The sequence below is a fragment of the Micromesistius poutassou genome, assembly GCF_964030765.1.
Source record: "Micromesistius poutassou genome assembly, chromosome: 4".
Lineage (NCBI taxonomy): Eukaryota > Metazoa > Chordata > Actinopteri > Gadiformes > Gadidae > Micromesistius > Micromesistius poutassou.
The window spans coordinates 21,271,568-21,291,882 of record NC_140274.1 but is presented as its reverse complement, the minus strand read 5'-3'; the positions used below and the strand labels follow the sequence as shown (position 1 = coordinate 21,291,882).

The following is a 20,315-nucleotide window of genomic DNA, read 5'->3' as shown; positions in this document are numbered from 1 at the left end:
GTTAGCTGCTAGTTAGGGTTAGGGTTAGCTGCTGGTTAGGGTTAGGGGTTAGCTGCTAGTTCAAGAGGACGTTCAATAGGACGTATTTAGTTCAAGTGTTTTCAAGAAAGATGTATTTTTCTTCTTATATGGGCTACGCAATCCCAGAATGCACTCGCCCGTGATGTGGGCAGGGCGTGATGTCACGCCCCGCCTTCTCGCAGGCCGCAGCGAGATGCTTCTCACAGCTAGCCACGCCCCGTGGATGACGTAGAAGTCCAGAGTGGGGCGGGATCGGCTCAGCTGGCCACGCCCCGTGGATGACGTAGGCGGAAGCATTGCGCCCGTCCGGAGCTCTTCCAAACAAAACAACGACGCTGCTCACTCTGCAGGGACTGCTTTTGGGTTGGAAACGAAACAGTACAGCTCTGTACTGCAATTCAATTCTTTGAACACACAGGACGGAATAATCAAGGTAATCACTGCAGTCGGCTGTCGTATTCGTGAATGCATGCACTCTTCGAAACTGTCTTTATTAGGAACGCAGTAACTTACAACAGCTTCTGGTCTGTCAAGCTAGCGTGTTGTCAAATATCATCCATCTAGGATTCATCTAAAAGAAAAACGCATTTGACGTTTAGAATAGGTAGCTTTAGGACTCATGTACTACTCCTGCAATACCATAGTGGGACAAGAGAGGAGCAGGATGAACTTGAGCTTCAATATGTATCATAACAACTCTCCTCTTTATTAATGTCATCATAAAGCATCTGCTTTATGATCCATCATTATAGAGTCGCCAACACGCTGCAAACGTTGAGGATATGTTACCAAACAAAAACCGAAAGTTCACAATTTAAATAATGATAATATATGATGTATGATAATAATAATAATAATAATCAATGATCGATCAATGGTGCACCTTTCGTCCCCAGATGTCCAGAGAGCAGTTGCTGGTGCAGCGGGCCAGGAAGGCCTTCCAGACCGGGAAGAGCAAGCCTCTGGAATACCGCCTGCACCAGCTCCGCTGTCTGCACCGCTTCATCACCGAGAGACGCAGGGACATAGCAGACGCCCTCAAGAAGGACCTGTGCAAGGTGGGCCGCGGTCCTCCTAACCACAGGCCACACTGCTGCACTGCACTGCAAAAGCCTCAAAGAGAGTACACTGTTTTAGAAGAGTGCTGAGACCTATTTGGGATGATCTGTGCAATGCATTTGTAGAAAATGTTTGGGGCTTTTGACATTCAAAAAAAACACATCCAAACTGAGAAGCTTGTTTACGACTTAAAATTCAGCACTCGCAGTCACTCAATGTTGGCTCTACAATTAGACATGCACTACTGCGCTCCTGAGCCTCGAGGGACATTGCACTGTATTGTAGTCCTGCAAACAGCCTAAACATGGGACGGCATTCTTCGGAATAAGAATGTGATTTCACATTAGATCTGTGAGATGGGCAGAGCCTAGTTTGGCAGATCTGTTATCTGGAGGTAAAAACTAGTCCCACGCAGCAATGCCATCCAAATAGACCAATCATGGAAGGGGGCGCTCCAAATTTGTTACTAGCGAGAGAGACTTCCGAGTATACTTTTGCTCAATTAACATTTGTGGACTCCGTTTGTACAATATAATTAAAGCCTGCATAATATTTGGTTTCTGTACTCGGTTTTAGATCACAACGAAAAAAGATTTCTTGCCAGACAAAGCAAGCACAATTAAGGTGTCTGTTTGGACTGTAAACTGTGTTACCAAAGTCCAAACGTTTTACACTAATGACATTTTGTAGAACAAAGGATTTCGCTTTTAATCAGGATTAGGCAAGTTTCAGCCCAACTGAAATGGGTGGAATGGCAACCGCTGAGTGTGACTGCTTAACCAGAAGCTCCGAAGGTCAAGCTTGATCGGTTCTAAGTTTTATCATTCAAGGCAAAGGGTTAAACTACCTTGGGAACCAGACAAATCTGTGAGCTCATGTTTGATTTGCTCTGGCAGATGCATCTGGCCCCACTCCCATTCAGACAGATTTACAGCAGATCTTGTCAGAGTCTTGCCAATCACAACCATTCATCTTACATGGGGCAGGTTTGATATTATTATTGAATGCCCTAGAGGTATTTTTTTAACCAACCCAACATGATGTGGGTGGTATTTGTGGCTCAGTGCTACGTTATATTTCTTTGTTGCTCTGATTGGTGTTGAGTCTATCCAATTGCTTCCAGAGGCGTTTTGCTATGGGTCCTTTGATAACACTCCTTGGACATTGAAAATAAACTGAGAGGTTCCATACTACAAGGTCTGGTGAGATCTGCTGCATGATAAGAACCTGTCCCTGTCAACGGTGAGCCAGAGCCATAAGCACTCCTCGGTGATGGTGGGAGGCTTCTTAATTCACATTTCTCACACGCCTAGTATATGCCTATGTGTAGTTCCTTCCATTGGTTAGAAAAAGGCCCTGTTACAGATCAGCACAATGCCCAATATATCATATTATGTGTATTGCAATAATCTCTGACACCAGTAACTGTTGTACAGGTTTAGTAGCTCAGTTTGTTTTTGAAGCCACATTTTTCCACAATTTCAACCCGCAGGGGTTACAATGTTGTAAAGTCTGTCGAGTTCATTTATATAGCACCTTTCAAAAGAAACAAGCCACAGAGTGGTTTTACAACATTAGAATAAAATATAACACCAGACACGGATAAAAATGCTGCTTCACATATTTACATTTCTAGAGGACGGTGAACCTGCACTTTACCAGGTGACAAAAGGCTGGGGCCCTCTCTCCCTCTCCCTGCAGAGTGACAATGGCACGGAGCTGTTCGAGACGATGTCGCTGGAGGGGGAGATCAACCTGGCGGTGGAGCGTCTGGCGGAGTGGGCCGCCCCCCGGCCCGTGGAGAAGAACCTGCTCACCATAGCAGACGAGGTGTACATCCAGCCGGAGCCCCTGGGGGTGGTGCTGATCATAGGGGCCTGGAACTACCCCTGGGCCATCACCCTCCAGCCCCTGGTGGGGGCCATCGCCGCCGGTGAGGGCCTCACTGCCCGCCGGGCATGGAGAGACGTCTATTTATTCGACATCTTATTACGTTTTAATTACACTACATTCAGTGGATCTGGAACCGTGTGGTGGAACGGACGATGGACGCCGGTCGGTTGGGAGTATGTTGTTGTATTAATGATTCTGATAAAGGGTCAGAAACATCACAATCTTCGATTTTGTCAATGACATGACTAAGTAGGCTTGTGATACTAATCGTGGGTTTAACACAGATTCAACTATTTATTTATGTATGTTTTTTTAGATAATTCTCGCTATCTTGTGTCAAAAGAATGATGGGATTTGTGCGTGTGTTAAGGTTAAGAGGCTTCATAGATCTTCACACCAGTAGCCTGGAAAATCATCCGTGTGTCGTTTTCAAGGGTTACACTCTAATTAAAGCTAAGCAATATCTAAGCACAACATCCACTCCTTTATTTGTATACATTTTTGCTGAGGTTTCAAATCAATTCCCCGCCCCCCCCCCTCCGGGATCACTCACGTACGCACTACGCCTTTAAGCACTACTAACACCTCTCTGTTCCTCTCTTACTGTGTATGACAGGTAACGCAGCCGTGATCAAGCCATCAGAGGTCAGCTTTCACTCGGCAAAGGTCATGGAGGAACTGCTCCCCCTCTACCTGGACAGGGTAGGAACAATCTCCCTTAACTACTCACAACAGCACCATGGAAGTCCTCATTTCAGTTCATGATTGGGGTTTTAAACGTACCCCTGCAATGCGGTGTAAACGCTGCTCCTTGCCATGCATCTACTTTGTATGTATGGACACCACTTTGGTCATTGATATCCCCCCCCCCGCTAGGACCTGTATCCAGTGGTGACCGGGGGCGTGGCGGAGACCCAGGAGCTCCTGAAGCAGCGCTTCGACCACGTCTTCTACACCGGCAGCGGCTCGGTGGGCCGTCTGGTGATGGAGGCGGCGTCCCGCCACCTCACCCCCGTCACCCTGGAGCTGGGGGGGAAGAGCCCCTGCTACATCGACAAGGACTGCGACCTCAGGGTCGCCTGCCGGTAACGTCAGTCACTCAAAGGTCACCGCATCGAATCACCATCAACATCTTTTACTCAGCAAAAGACAAGTCAAGGTGCTGTAGGTAAGATTGGAGACTTGTAATGTGAGAGAGAGAAAGAGAGACAGAGAGAGACCGAGAGACGAGAGCAGTGGCAGTGTGTGCTTCATACACCTTTAAACTGCCATGCCCCCCCCATTTTGAAGGTGGACCCATCTCAAACTATGGAGAGAGAGAGAGAGAGAGAGAGAGAGAGAGAGAGAGAGAGAGAGAGAGAGAGAGAGAGAGAGAGAGAGAGAGAGAGAGAGAGAGAGAGAGAGAGAGAGAGAGAGAGAGAGAGAGAGAGAGAGAGAGAGAGAGAGAGAGAGAGAGAGAGAGAGAGAGAGAAGTGGAAGAACAAGATTTGGGACTAAACAACCAATTAAACGTCCCCTGACTTTCTCACAGGCAGGTGCAGTTCACCCAAAAACAGATCACAGCGCATTTCACTCACTGATAGCTATGGGATGTCTGCCATTCCCTGCATATCGATATCACATAATAGCTCTTAAATCTTCTTAAATCTGCAGAACCTTTTGAAAGTCGGCGTGCGTAGCGCAGACCCGTTAAGGTCTGCTGTTGGTGATTTCTTGTATTACAGCCGAATAACATGGGGGAAGTTTGTTAACTGTGGTCAGACGTGCATCGCCCCCGACTACGTCCTGTGTGAGCCCGGCATCCAGAGCAGAGTGGTGGAGGAAATGAGGAAGTGCATCAAGGTCAAATCCCTGAGGTCAATGTGTTGTTGACACCGCCGCGTGCGGTCTGTGTTTGTCTCGGTAGATCCACTGCATCTCGGTGCTCGTGCTCATACAGCTACTTGTGTTATTTAGTCATGTGTCTGTAGTTATGTGCTATGTGTTTATGTTCATGTTTATATCCTGTATTCTTTTTTAGCCAGAAAAGGCTTAATTTGTTCATGCATTAATGTATCAAAATCGAATAACCATTATACAAGTAGCAGACTATAAACCTAGAACAGTGCTTTTGCCACAAATGATCCCTTGCCCACTTTATTCAAGCTTTAATGAACCAAAGCCTTTCCCACAATCCACAGGAGTTTTATACAGACGACCCAAAGACCTTTGAGGACTATGGCCGCATTGTCAACCAGCGCCACTTCAAACGGGTCATGGCACTCATGGAGGGCAACACAATTGCTATCGGCGGAGAGAGTGATGAGACCGAGTGCTATATAGGTATTTGGTCATCTCGTTTTGAGCCATTCGTGTAATCACTTCAAACACACTGTTTGGTATTGGTGACTAACCATAACGACTCAGTCGAGCTTACATCATTTGATGTCCAGTTGTTATAAAACCGCCCAATTAGCATTTGTCTTTCGGATGCAACGACTACACGGTTATATTGTAAAATATCTCGTTGTTTTTGAAATTGTTTAAGCCTGTTACAGATAAATGCGATCAAAATGAAACATGTAAATCTGCATGATTTACGCTACGCTGTCTTTTTAGTAAAGCCCAAGTGTTGGGTCTTCTACGCTTGCTGAGATCTCCTCTCTGACGTGCTCCCCACGCCTGTCTGCCTGTCAGCTCCCACCATCTTGCGGGACGTGAAGGTGGAGTCCAGGGTGATGCAGGAGGAGATCTTTGGGCCGGTGCTGCCCATCATCACCGTGAGCGGCGTGGACGAGGCCATCCAGTTCATCAACGAGAGGGAGAAGCCCCTGGCTCTCTACATCTTCTCCCATGACAACAAGGTCTACATCATCTGCTGGGTCACCTCTCCAACAACCTCTCCATGTGTCCTTTTAAGAGACTCGATTTAAAATTATAGAGAGTAAAAGCCCCGATTCAGAATTTGGACCATTCGATGGAAACAAACTACAGGATTTGTTTGTTTGTGGGCGCTATTAGAGAAGGAAATCTAGCCAGGGCACTTTGTATGCGCTTACCTAGGTAGGACGATTCAAAGAGACGGCTACGGGAGTCGCTAAACAGTCGGTTAATGGATGTAAATTGTTGCCCGATTTCAGAACACGTCTTCAGTGCGAGAGTAGGCGAGTTGTTCAAAGTACATCCCGACACAGACACTGTCAACAATTAATCTGGGGTATTCAAACCGGCCAAATCCATGAAGAAAGAAACGTGACAAAGAATTGTTCAGTGTTTTATTGTTGGTTTAACTTGTGTTGTCACTCCTCTGTCTGTGTTCAGCTGATCAAACGGGTGATTGCAGAGACCTCCAGCGGAGGGGTGCTGGCCAACGACTGCCTGGTTCACTTTACCATCAGCGCGTTGCCTTTTGGAGGAGTCGGTCAGTATAATCATAATGTTACCGTCAAAAATGGATGACATATTGATACATCCACGTCAATTGAATATAAGACAGTAAAGCCCCTTTACACATGCAGTCGTACCCTGGTCAATTTCGGAGGATTTCTTGCATGGGTCTTGTTTGAATTGGAACCGGGATTGATTTTCCTGGAAATCTGCACCAGCATTTTGCCGCTCAGGACCTAGTAACATTTCTGGATCACTGCCGTATGGCTGTGTTGTGAATGAAAGCAGCTCGTATTATTTGCAAACCAGCTCCTTTTTAAAGAATCGCTGGATCGGAAATATGGTAATTCTCTCAGTCCGCAAGGTTTATAGCGACCGACATCCCTAAGTGTTACATTACCGCCGCCTGTTGGTCTGTAAGTTTTTCCCGTCCCATCTATTCCGGAATATCTATGCCATGTGTGTAAGGGAGCGAGGCTGAAACCTTCCATCACGTAACTGCATGTGTGACTGGTAAAATTCGCTAGCTGTGCCTGAAAGCTGAAAAGACATATCAAAATATAACTTGATCATCTTGATCGATATCGATAGCTATTGATCATTGTAATGACCTAAAAAGACTAGGAATTACAATGCTGGATTTAAACACTTCTGGTTAACACTTAATATGACCTTCCACTGTTCTTCATTGATAAATACTCCAATGTCGATACAACAATGAAAAACACTCAAATATTGTAACTAAGTATGGAACCGTGTTTGTGTAACAAACCCAGCTGCTAGATTCGGTGGTCTAGTCTCTTATCGATATATATATTGAACATGTTTTATATTGATATTGATCAAAAGTCTATCACTATATGATAATTTATTGTTTTATTGCCCAGGCCTACTTGAATGTCTAACTATCAGGATTCTAAGCACAAAAATGGGAAAACGAGAAGTTTCAATTCAGTTTGCCCAGCTTGTTTTGGTTGCTGTGACCCTTCACAAGACTGCATGTAGATAGATGTCCGGCTAGACATTTTGCAGCCAGCATGCAGTGTGTTTACATCCACACCTAGTTTAAGGCTGAATCATTTGTTATGGTTATACCTCGAGGTAAACGTGTAAACGCCAACACCACACTCTGGTTTAGTCTTCTTGTGAATCAGTGGTGTCTCCAAATGGATTGAACTTGAATCTCATGTGATTAAGCTGTTGAATGAGGTATGATGATTAGTTTGGGAGTGGAAAGTCTGGAGGAAAAATCCAATAACCAATTTTAACTACGGTGTCAACAAATCATTTCTTTTACATGGCTATGATCAGTATATTAGTGTACACAGACCAACACGCATTTTCAGATGATTATTTGACAGAAAACGTTTTTACGTGGCTTTGGTAGAAATGTAGACAGAAAACGTTTTTACGTGGCTTTGGTTGAAACGTATTTTGGTTTTTTGGTATCCTCACACACTCTCCCAGTATATTTTTATCAAGTCTTTTTTTTTTTAATGCGTTCCTTCAGGTAACAGCGGTATGGGCCGGTACCACGGCCAGCACAGCTTCAACCAGCTCAGCCACATGCGCAGCTGCCTCATCAAGAAGCTGAACATGGAGGGCGTGAACAGCATGCGCTACCCGCCGCACACCTCCAAGAAGCTGAGCTGGGCCCGCTTCTTCATCCTCAAGCAGATCAACGTGGGCCGGCTGCGACGCGTGGCCATGCTCACCGCCTTCACCGCCTTGGCCGCCTTCATCGTTCAGGTAGCAGCGCTGTGTGTGTGTGTGTGTGTGTGTGTGTGTGTGTGTGTGTGTGTGTGTGTGTGTGTGTGTGTGTGTGTGTGTGTGTGTGTGTGTGTGTGTGTGTGTGTGTGTGTGTGTGTGTGTGTGTGTGTGTGTGTGTGTGTTCCTGGGCCCTGTTGGCGACGGAGCTGATGCTGAGTGATTTCGTGAGGGCCTGCCTGGCAGAAGACATTTTATTCACTCAAAGGACAAACGGCAAACAATAGTAAACAAAACAAAAAATAATTATAAATGGTCCTCATTTATAAAGCGCGTTTATCCAAAGCGCTTTACAGTGTTGACTGACATTCACCCATTCATGCACACATTCACACACCGACGGCGGAGTCGACCACGCAGGGCGACAGCCAGCGGGTCAGGAGCAGTCAGGGTGAGGGCGTCTCGCTCAGGGAGACCACGACACTCAGCTAGGAGGAGCCGGGGATCGATCCGGCAACCTTGCGGTTACCAGCTTTAATCATCCGTTTTAATCTATTGTGAAGATTGGCTGTGGCTACAAACTATCCTAACATGACTAAATAATCATTATAAACTATAATGATGATCACAAATGGTCATCATGAATCATCATCTGAGATGCATGAGGCCAGTAAATGCATATGCACATTTTCAGTATATATATTGAATTTTAACCGGAATACACTTTGTTCATAAAAGGCATGTGTACATTGCATAAAGAGATCATGACGCGCTTGAAGAATGGTTAAAATATGTTTACACACTCGATTTCAAAGTATTGTTCGTCCAGCATAAACATCTAAATGATCTAAACGGGACGGCATAATTTAGCTCTCAATCATAGAACAGAATAGGTCTGACAATGTGATGAAAATCCCACAGCCCTAACCCTGGCGGACAGAGTGAACAGTGTTTCTGGTTGATGCTGTGTGGCCTTTTAAATACATTTTCCCTTTGAGTCAGATAAGAGTGTGCCTCCCAACACCCACAATGCTGCAGTCTTGTGCTCTGCCACAATACTGTCCATTGTCCCTCGCAAACAAAGTGCAGTGTTGTCCTGGACATCTAACCACAAAACGCTGTGTGATCGGTCACCCTTTTGATTACCCAGCATGCCTCACTCGTGCCTGCTTAATAGGCCTATTGTTTTTTTGGCGCGGGATTTACCTTTTTTTTCTTTTTTTCCTCAACCTCCACACTGTTGTCCGAAATGAGATCCGTTTAGATAATCGCTGGTAACAACAAGTACTAATGACTGTATACCTACGAGGTGTTCTGAATGTTTTTCACGTTCTTCTGTTGTTTCACCTCGTGTTCCTGCAGCGGTTCCTGCGATGAGCCGACCCCCCGACGCTAGGCGGACAGTGCTCCAGGGGCCTCGGTTTTAGACCCTGTGTCGGTGCCAGCACACCACAGACCAACACACACAACACTCTGGACACCAGCGACATCATCATCATCATCACACACGCGATGTCCTCATACGTTTGGTCCAGGAGACTCGTGGTTGACAAGAGCCCGTCCTCCTCCTTCGAGTGGACGTAATTGTTAGACTTGTTTAATACTTTCCATTGTGAGAGATTCTGCCGTGTGTCCTTAATTAATTAATCTGGCGATATACAATTTCATCTGAAGATGTTGTCAATGTAACTGACACTAAAAATGTACTTAGCTTGTCCTTACTATGCTAATGAAATGTTCAGACTGGTCAGTAAATCTGCACAGATATATTCACTCTCCAGTAATATAATGTATAATAGATCCTATTTTCAGATTAAATATTATCATGTAATAAAAAACGTGTGTTTGTCTTAGCTTTTTGTGAGAAGGCCTACACAATAGACAATAGTTATTTGAGTATGCCCACTGTCCAAGTTATGCCTACTTATTAACAAACTCAAGGTTGGTACAAGTACAAGTTAGTACATGTTTTATGGTTACCTAACCATAAGCCTACCTAATAGACAAGTTGTAAAACGCTGACCTTCACGATTAACTATATTGCCAAACAAGAAAAAAGACAAAGCTCTCTGTATGTGGAACTAAATAAAGTTAGAGGTCCAGTAGGGGGGGGGGTCTAACCCGGCTATTATAAACTGATCAGTCGATCACTGATGCATAATCCTGGCTGAGCATTGTGCAGCTTTTATCTCCCTGTAAACTGAAACCAGCGCTACTTGGGGGGCAGAACAGACGCTGATTGTACGGTGAGACGCCCACTCGGGAGTCCTGCACCCAGCCAGCCCGCCAGAGCGCTGCGTTTAGCCCGGACTCGGTGAATGCGGGTGGAATGGAAGCGCACAGCGCATGTTGTTGTGACATCTGAACTCCTGGTACACGTTGGAGGTCTCGGAAAGCCCGAGTGTTGGATAGGTATTGGACATATATGATACTTTGCGTGAATCTGTAACTAGGTAAGTAACGTACATTTTTTAAGTATTTGACGTATAGGACTAAAAGTCGAAATTCACCTAGCTTGCTTGTTTTTTTTTTATTATTGTATCAATGTAATACAAAAAAATAGGATCAATAGAGCATATTACAGTAGCCTTTATGTATCCTATCGTGTTTACTCCCTGTTTATTCCCTACTCTGCCTTATTTAGATTAGAGTAATGAGTGCGAAATTGATAAACGAACCATTCATTCTTATCTTTCCATTCACATGCAATTTCCTCAATTAACACAATTATTTTAAAAGGTCAAGATTTAAAAAATGTAAACACAACAAAAAACCCGTATACATCTTTATAACACTTGTATTGTATTGTAGATACAAAGGTATGTATTGTGACTATGGCTCCGTCCACAGAACCTGCCTCGTACCGCAGGTGGCTCCTCGCTCTCGTCGACCATGGAAAGGCAGGCGGTGAAGAAGGCCCGGGAGGCCTTCCTCAGCGGCCGGACCAGGGCGCTGGAGTTCAGGCTGCAGCAGCTCACGGGCCCTCCAGAAGATGATCGCAGAGAGACAGACCGAGATCGCTACAGCGTTAAAACAAGACATCAACCGGGTGGGTAGACCCAGCAGCCGGCACGTGGTATTGGAAAAAAAAAGAGAAAGGTTTAAAGGCCAAGGCTGTAAAGCCTTTTATATTCTCTGGTGTGTGGTAAACCTGCCTTAGGTTGATTGTAACATCTTGATATCATGTATAAGAGTGATTTTACTAGAGGTGCTTTACTAGTATGTCCTGTCTGTCTCATGTTTTTAACGCACTGTCACGCATCTTGGAGTTGTCCCCGACACGTAAAGATGCGTAATAATAAATACAACTAATATTATTATCTGGGTCCCCCACACAGTCACAGAACACAAGTATGGGGATGTAACGATACAGAATAGAGATTACAGCAGTCTCCATTTTCTTTTTCTTTTTTTTACATGTATCTTTATTGTTGTTAAAACAGATGTACAATGTCATACAGGTTGTAATGTTGGTTATACAATTCTTTTGGCGACAGTGTACAATGTAACAAGAATTACACAGCATTTTAACAATTTACATTTTTATATTTTTATAAACCCCATCCAACCCTAACAATCCCTGTGCCGGTGAAGAAAAAATTTAATAATAATAAAAAAAATAAATAATAATATATATAATAATATATATTAAAAAAAGATTAATAAATAAATAATAATAATAATAATAATAAAAATAGTTATCCCAAGATGAAAGTACTTTACGTTCAGTCTCCATTTTCTAAACCTCTTGGGTTGGGTTGGGTCGTCTCCTGTAGAGCCAGTACGACACGCCGCTACTGGAGCTCATCGGCCTGGAGAACGACATCAGCCTGGCCATCGCCAAGCTGGCGGAGTGGGCGGCCCCCCGGCCCGTGGAGAAGACCCTGCTCACGCTCCGGGACGAGGTGTACGTCCAGCCGGAGCCCCTGGGGGTGGTGCTGATCATAGGGGCCTGGAACTACCCCTGGGCCCTCACGCTGTCGCCCCTGGTGGGGGCCATCGCCGCCGGTAGGAAGCCTCCTTTCGTGCCCACGAGGGCGGCGGCGCGGCGGCGGCGCTGGTCCGCGCGCGCGTGTGTTCGCGTCTGGGGTTCTTCACGTTAAAAGAATGCAGCTTGGAATTGTTCCGACATTTGGGGACAGAATCTTTGTCCCCAAATGTTATGTAAATCTACTGTTTTTGAGGACTGATGTCAAACCGACAGGCACGTTATATTATCTCTTATGTTATAATGATTATATATATATATATATTAGGGGTGTGCATCTCTCCAATAAAAGACGATTCGATGCGTATCTCGATACATGGGGTAGGCCTACGATACGATTCAGGAACGATACATTTTTTCAAATGGAACGATTCGATTCAGTTCGATTCAGAAGGATTTGCGTCTTTTAAATCAAAATCGATTTTCCGATTCAAATCGGTTTTCGTTACACCCCTAATATATATTTTATAGGGTATTATTACCACCTGGAACCACTATAAGACACTGAGATATCGTGGGCCCTAAACGGTGCCTCCTCATTGGCTGCCCTGGTCCTGGGGGGGGGGGGGGCGATGGTCGTGTGTGAGGCGGGGCTCTGTCTGCGCTGGTCCTCTTCCACACATGTGATGTGTGACTTGTTTTGTTTACAAAAGCGTCGGCTCCTCTTGCTCTCCATGATGACGCAAGCAGATGCACACACTGGGGCCGTCCTCGTCTACCCACTGCCCGCTCGCTCGCCCCTTGATGACCTCATCCCATTCATCCAGATGCTCTCTCTCACGCTCTCTCTCTCTCTCTCTGTGTTTCTCTCTACGTCTCTCTCTTTTTCTCTGTGTGTCTCTCTCTGTTTCTGTGTGTGTGTGTCTCTCTCTTTCTCTCTCTCTCTCTCCATTCTCTCCCTCTCTGTCTCCCTCTCTCTCTCTCGCCATTCTCTCCCTCTCTCTCTCCCTCTCTCTCTCTCCCTCCCTCTCTCTCTCTCCATTCTCTCCCTCTCTCTCTCTCTCTCCATTCTCTCCCTCTCGCTCTCTCTCCATTCTCTCTCTCTCTCCATTCTCTCTCTCTCCCTCTCTCTCTCTCTCCCTCTCTCTCCCGCTCTCTCTCTCTCTCTCCATTCTCTCTCCCTCTCCTTCTCCATTCTCTCCCTCTCTCTCTCCATTCTCTCCCTCTCTCCCCCTCTCTCTCCATTCTCTCCCTCTCTCTCTCTCCCTCTCTCTCTCCATTCTCTCCCTCTCTCTCTCTCCCCCCCTCTCTCTCTCTCTCTCGCTCTCTCTCTCTCTCTCTCCCTCTCTCTCTCTCTCTCTCCCTCTCTCTCCCCCCCTCTCTCTCTCTCTCTCCCTCTCCTCTCTCCCTCTCTCTCCCCCCCTCTCTCCCCCTCTCTCTCCCCCCCTCTCTCTCTCCTCTCTCTCTCTCTCTCTCCCTCTCTCTCTCCCCCCCTCTCTCTCTCTCTCTCTCCCCCTCTCTCTCTGTAGGTAATGCAGCTGTAGTGAAGCCCTCAGAGCTTAGTGAATGCTCTTCGCTGCTCCTCCGGGCTCTGCTTCCACGTTACCTGGACCAGGTGGGCACATGCACCGCTGCCATTGTTTGTACAACTGTCCAGGCTACGTAGATAACACTTATCAGTTATTAGTTATTATAGTCACTTATCAGTTATTATAGTCACTTATCAGCTTTTAGTTATTATAGTCACTTATCAGTTATTTTGTATAGTGCCCTACCTAATAAATCAACACGGATAAACACGATCAATGACTATTGATCTCTATTCAAAATTTGGATTTAGAAATGATTCACTAATCATGAATTTCCATAGTGAGAGTCAGAAGCAAGGGACGAATTTAGAGACACACAAAACATCTTGTTCTCTCCCCCCCAGGACCTGTATCCAGTGGTGACCGGGGGCGTGTCGGAGACCCAGGAGCTCCTGAAGCAGCGCTTCGACCACGTCTTCTACACCGGCAGCGGCTCGGTGGGCCGTCTGGTGATGGAGGCGGCGTCCCGCCACCTCACCCCCGTCACCCTGGAGCTGGGGGGGAAGAGCCCCTGCTACATCGACAAGGACTGCGACCTCAGGGTCGCCTGCCGGTAATTTGCTGCTGCTGCCGGAAACGTTGGTTTAAAGCTGCACTATGTAAGTCAGCCAATAGCAGCCTCTAGTGGCTGGAGTTATAGCTACAGTTTTATAGAGAAAAAATAAGTGGCATTGCCTCGTAGATGGACACGTTTTATTCTTGAGAAAATTTCCAGTTCAGCTATTTATTTTTGTGGTAAAAAGATGCAGTAGAAAAGCTACATACTGCAGGTTTAAAATGAAGGTAGTCGGGGTTAGGATTGAAAACCCTGATACACACAGTCAGCTCTTATCTACTGGATTGATGGATTGGTTTGAGTGTCAAATGTCACTTGATTTGTCTGTGATTGCTTTGTGCAGTCTGCATGCATTGTTGTGTCTTGTCTCGTTTTCGCACTTGGAAAAAATAAAAAGAGATCTCAATCTCAATGAAAACTCCTTAAATAAAGAATGAACAAAAATAAAAAATACATTTTGTTGTTCCCCAGGCGTATTACATGGGGCAAGTTCACCAACTGTGGTCAGACCTGCATCGCCCCGGACTACATCCTATGTGAAGCCAGCATTCAGGGCAAAGTGGTGGACGGCATTCGACAGACCCTGCTGGTAGGAACACGACACATAGCAGCCGTCCATCTTCAAACACCATCACACACAGAAACAGCATCGATTACGTGACAGAATTGTATTAACAACTGATTAGCCCTTTTTAAGGAGCAAAGGTGTAGCCCCCAAAATGTGCTTCTCAATAAACTCAATGATTCGCAATCCCAGGAGTTCTACGGTGCAGATCCAAAATGTTCGGCGGACTACGGGCGAATCATCAACTCGAGGCATTTCAACCGAGTGATGAACCTGATGGAAGGCTACACGGCCGTGCTGGGGGGCCAGAGCGACGCCTCCCAGCGCTACATCGGTAAGGCTGTGACACCGCCGTAGCCTGTGTGACACTTTATTTAGGAACGCGCATTGTGGTGAATGCTGTTAGACGTTACTGAGTTAAGTTATCTTTACTACTATAACTATCCTATTCAACCTTAAAGTGTAAGCCGGCCGCCCTTTTCAGATCAAACACTTTGAGATGTGAACGGAATGTGGGCTGTGGGTTGTGAGAGGGTGGGTGCGATGTGGTTGGTTGTGAGTAATTGTAATTGAAGAACGTGATTTTGTTTTTGAGAAGTTGGTTCGACCAACTTTGTGATATTTAATTTAAGCTAGTACACGCCATTGGCTGAGAGCGTTATAAGGAGAGTAGTTAGAATAGTATAGTGAGGTTTAAAGTAGTGAGAGGTGGCAGAGTTGACTACTATGTTCAACATCATTGAACACAAAGACGTTTTAAAATATATATATATGATTTTGGGTTCCCTGGCACTTACCCGGTTCTGTATGGAACCCTGTATGCGGTTCTTCACATACAACCTTATGAAAGGCTTCAAAATAGAACCTTTTGGGATTTTAAGTGGTTCCATTTATGAAGCAAGCTACTATTGAACCTTTGAGAGGTCAACACATGAGCAGTTTTCAGATAGTTTCCATCCTAACATAACTCCACTCTGGGCGTTCTGATGATTGTACACCTTGACGAGGCTAAATCAATTTTCAATTTGACCACGGGTGACGCTGACATCTTAAAAAATATTTAAATCAAACAAATCCAAACGCCCCCAGCTTTCTTCATTTCTAAACCTAAACAGATGTTTCCATGTACGTTGGACGCTTTACGACGTGCTGACCACCCTGTGACCACCCGTTCTTTATATATAAAAACACTATTGTTCACCCCCCCCCCCCCTCTCTCTCTCCTCTCTCTCTCTCCCCCTCTCTCCCCCTCTCTCTCTCTCTCTCTCTCTCTCTCCTCTCTCTCTCTCCCCCTCTCTCTCTCTCTCTCTCTCTCCCCCCCCCTCTCCCTCTCCCCCTCTCTCCCTCTCTCTCTCTCTCTCTCTCCCCCCCCCCCCCCCCTCTCTCTCTCTCTCCCGTGAGCGAACATGGATGGCTATTGTTCACCCCCCCCCCCCCCCCCCCTCTCTTCCCCTCTCTCTCCTCTCTCTCTCTCTCCCTCTCTCTCTCCCCCCTCTCTCCCCCCCTCTCTCTCCCCCCTCTCTCCCCCTCTCTCTCTCCTCTCTCTCTCTCCCCCCCCCCCCCCCCCCCCTTTCCTCTGTGTCCCCAGCTCCCACGGTGCTGAAGGACGTGCCCCCCCACTCCCGGATGATGCAGGAGGAGATCTTCGGTCCGGTGCTCCCCATAGTGACGGTGAGCGACATGGACGAGGCCATCCGCTTCGTCAACGAGCGCGAGAAGGCGCTGGCGCTCTACATCTTCTGTTCAGACAAGCTGGTAAGTTGTTTACATTGGTACTTTTGGCCGCTCAGAGCTGCACTGTACCGCGCCACAGTGATTTGCGTTTCCACTACCCAGTTTGAACTGGTGGCTGAACTGTGCTGGTTTCAAGGCAAGGCAACTTTATTTATATACGGCACTTTTCATACACAAGGCTTCAGACTCAAAGTGCTTCACATATAAACATTGTCACACAATAAAAGAAAAATAATAGATAGATTCCTTTGGGCGAGGACCAAATTTGGGTCTTGTCTACAAGTATTAACTCTTCATTGTTTGAAACACAGGCCGAACACAGAAAATAATAGATAAGTAAAAAAAATTTAAATAGATAGAAAATAAAGGCAAAGTTTAAAAAAAAAAGCATTTTAGAAAGTGCACAATGTATTTAAGATCAACAGTCTCTGATACCCACGTCGGGACTCCGACCCGCCCTAAAGGAACTTGGTCTCAAACTTCGAACTTGGTTTCAAACTACTTTCGCTACTACTTTTTTTGGAGTTATTTTATTATTATCATTATTATTATTATTCCCATTTGATACAATTGTACAATTCGGACCGTTTTTTTATTGTTTCTTGCTCCGTGGAAAAAAACTGTTCTTACGGTTGTCTCCCTTTTTAGGCAGTGAAGAAAATGATAGAAGAGACCTCCAGCGGAGGGGTCACGGTCAACGACGTCATGATGCACTACACGCTCAGCTCGCTGCCCTTCGGCGGCGTTGGTACGGCTACGACTTCCACTGAACTTCATTTAAATGGGCCACGACGCACTGAAAAAAAACATCTCAACTGAAGTGAAAAATGATTTGATATATTCAAATTGAACAAAAAATACATAAGGAGGTTCTTTTGTTTTGTTCACAAAAAACACTGTTTTACAGTGTTCCATAATAGTAAAACGTGCTTTTCACAGAGGTGTCATCTTGGGACAAACCCAGGTGTCACTTATTACACTAGTTACAGGTCTGCTACTGTTATGTACCAGGGCCCATGCAGTAGACTTTACTAAATGTGGGCACATGACAGGGTGTGAAACGGGCCAATTGGACTAACAAGCTGAGCCTACTTTTGTTTGACCCCCGTGACTCTCTCTCTCTCTTTCTTTCTCTCTCTCTCTCTCCTCCCTACCTCTATTTCCCTCTCTCTCCTCCCTCTCCCTCTCTCTCCTCTCCCTCTCTCTCTCCTTCTCTCCCTCTCTCTCCTCTCTCTCCCTCTCCTCTCCCTCTCCCTCTCTCTCTCTCTCCTCTCCCTCTCTCTCCCCTCTCCCTCTCTCTCCTTCTCTCCTCTCCCTCTCTCCCCTCTCCCTCTCCTCTCCCTCTCTTCTCCCTCTCTCTCCTCTCCCTCTCTCTCTCCTCTCTCTCTCTCTCTCCTCTCCCTCTCGCTCTCCTCTCCCTCTCTCTCCTTCTCTCCTCTCTCTCTCTCCCATCTCCCTCTCTCTCCTCTCTCTCTCCTCTCTACCTCTATCTCCCTCTCTCTCCTCTCCCCCTCTCTCTCCTCTCTACCTCTATCTCCTCTCCCTCTCCCTCTCTTTCTCCTTCTCTCCTCTCCCTCTCTCCCTCTCTCCTCTCCCTCTCTCTCTCTCTCCTCTCTACCTCTATCTCTCTCTCCCTCTCTCCCTCTCTACCCCTATCTCCTCTCTCTCCTCCCCCTCTCTCTCTCCTTCTCTCCTCTCCCTCTCTCTCCTCTCCCTCTCTCCTTCTCTCCTCTCCCTCTCCCTCTCTCCTCCCTCTCTCTCTCTCCTCTCTACCTCCTTCTCCTCCTCCTCCTCCCCCCCCCCTCTCTCCCTCTCCCTCTCTCCTCTCTCTCCTCTCCCTCTCTCCTCTCCCCCTCTCCCCCTCTCTACCTCCTTCTCCTCCTCCCCTCTCTCCCTCTCCAGGTCAGAGCGGCATGGGCTCCTACCACGGCAAGCACTCCTTCGACCGGCTGAGTCACATGCGGGCGTGCCTGGTGCGCTCGCTGGGCATGGAGAGCTTCAACCTGGCCCGCTACCCCCCCCAGGACCGGCGGCGGGCGCGCCGCGCCCGGATGGCGCTGCGGTCGCCCATGATCGACTTCTCCAAGAGGACCTTCGTGTGGGCGGTGGCGGCCAGCGCCGTGGCGTTCGGCCTCTTCGTCACGCTCCTCGTCATCCTCCTGATTGCCTCGGGCCTCAACTGTACCTGCTGGTATTGGCAGGGCTTCTATAATTAGGATCTTGCACACCCTTTCCCCCCCCACCCCCCCCACCCCACCCCCACCCGCCGCCGCCTGCCCCTTTTTACCAGTTCCTATTTTCTACATATTCTCAAAATAAATTAATTCAAACAAGTGTTTTCACGGGACTGAGTGGATCCTAAAAGATCGATGGTGGACGGCAGTAGCCTGTCGCGGTGTCGAGATGTAAGTGTGGAGTGCTGCACCTACTGTGTGAAGGACATTTTTCGTGCCTACGTTTGTAGATTGATGCGAAGTTGTTCATGTTTTTGTCACACATCTTCAGGGACCTCTACACAAGTTATTTGGTGGTGAGAACATTTGGTAAAAATCCCTGAATATCCCATTTCAGGGATTCCTTTGGGGCGAGGACCAGATTCGGGTCTTGTCTACTTTAGTATTACTTAACTCTTCGTTGTTTGAAACACGAAGGCCGAAGTCTTTATCAATATTTGAGCGCGCTCTGATCGATTTAGAAAGTTCACTGACAGACTTGCCTAGCTGCATATATTTTTACTGTTAATAATAATTAATTAAAATGTAAAACAACACCTACTTTTGCTTTTTTTTTTATCAATAAAGAGATCTATTTACACAATATCCATGTCCTCTTGCATGTTATTATTTGTATACTTTTCCTGACTTCCTTGAAACACTGACATTTGTGACTTAGGCCTACTCATGTGTTTTACCTATAATAAATATGTAGGCCCTAGAAACCATTTTTAAATGGTCACCAGAACATAGCCTACGCTATTTAACTTTAAAATGAAACAAACATCGCACCCCATTCGCGTATGCTAGGCTACTATACATTTTTCCAATGAAGCTAGTTGTCCAAAACGACCTCTCTGGGGCAGCCTTTAACTAGAGCAACTTTACTGAGAATACAAATCAGTATTTATTTAGTCATCCATCTATTTTAACATGAGATGGTAGGTCTACCTGCAGGTCCCCTGTCCAACAACATGTTAGTTAGTGTTTTGCAACCATTAGGGTCGTTGCAAACATTCCTTTTGGAATATTATTTTGATCGTTGTAAACCAAAGTAATTCGATTGGTTCTACCTAAAAAATTGTTCTGTCGATACAATTTGCATCCAAATGCAGAAGATATCTGTAAACAGTAATAAACAAAGTAATCAGTAATCTCCTGTAAACAAAACGGAGCACAGCACACTACGGCATACATGTAATACACATAAATAGCGGCCAGGTGGCAGCACTGAGCTATTTTTAACTTGGATTCAGAACATTTTAAATGTGTTTTGTATTTTCATAGCATTTACATTTATATAAACAGGCTTCCAATATAGTTTAAGGGACATTTTTACTATGTTTTTTTCATTAATTAAAACAAAGTGTATGATACTATGATAAGTAATTAAATGCAAGACATATACTATTGAATGTATTGAAAGTATTCACTCCTCCAGTATGGTCATAGACATAACATACTTTTCCCATGTCCTTATTTGAATTGTTTCTCTTCTCTCTGGCGCTGGCAGCGACTTGATAGCTGCAACTCTACACAGACAAAACGGAGCACACTGAATCAGTACAATAAGGTTTTCATGAGTTCACAGCCGAGTTCAACAGTTCCTTGTTCACATGTGGTTAAGAATGAAAGAGGTAATGAAAAAGGTTAGGGGAAGGTGGTGTGTGGGTGTGTGTGTGTG

At 45.9% G+C, this 20,315-nt stretch overlaps 2 protein-coding genes across 2 annotated transcripts; both read left to right on the top strand.

Moving 5' to 3' along the window:
• Positions 1–333: 333 nt before the first annotated feature.
• On the top strand, positions 334–9,878 carry LOC311341767 (aldehyde dehydrogenase family 3 member A2-like). The gene is made up of 11 exons (XM_084466567.1): positions 334–454; positions 918–1,079; positions 2,782–3,013; positions 3,590–3,675; positions 3,850–4,058; positions 4,698–4,815; positions 5,154–5,295; positions 5,650–5,816; positions 6,274–6,373; positions 7,850–8,088; positions 9,409–9,878. The coding sequence occupies exons 2-11, from the start codon at positions 918–920 to the stop codon at positions 9,421–9,423; spliced, it is 1,470 nt and encodes a 489-aa protein (XP_084322693.1). The 5' UTR covers positions 334–454; the 3' UTR covers positions 9,424–9,878.
• Positions 9,879–10,938: 1,060 nt separating this feature from the next.
• LOC311341763 (aldehyde dehydrogenase, dimeric NADP-preferring-like) lies at positions 10,939–18,642 on the top strand (the record flags this gene model as incomplete). Its single annotated transcript, XM_084466563.1, is given in 10 exon segments — positions 10,939–11,025; positions 11,027–11,095; positions 11,823–12,054; positions 13,504–13,589; positions 13,908–14,116; positions 14,591–14,708; positions 14,877–15,018; positions 16,273–16,439; positions 17,067–17,166; positions 18,321–18,642. Coding segments are annotated over 10 exon segments (1,524 nt in total). The 3' UTR covers positions 18,635–18,642.
• Between the last annotated feature and the right edge of the window lie 1,673 nt (positions 18,643–20,315).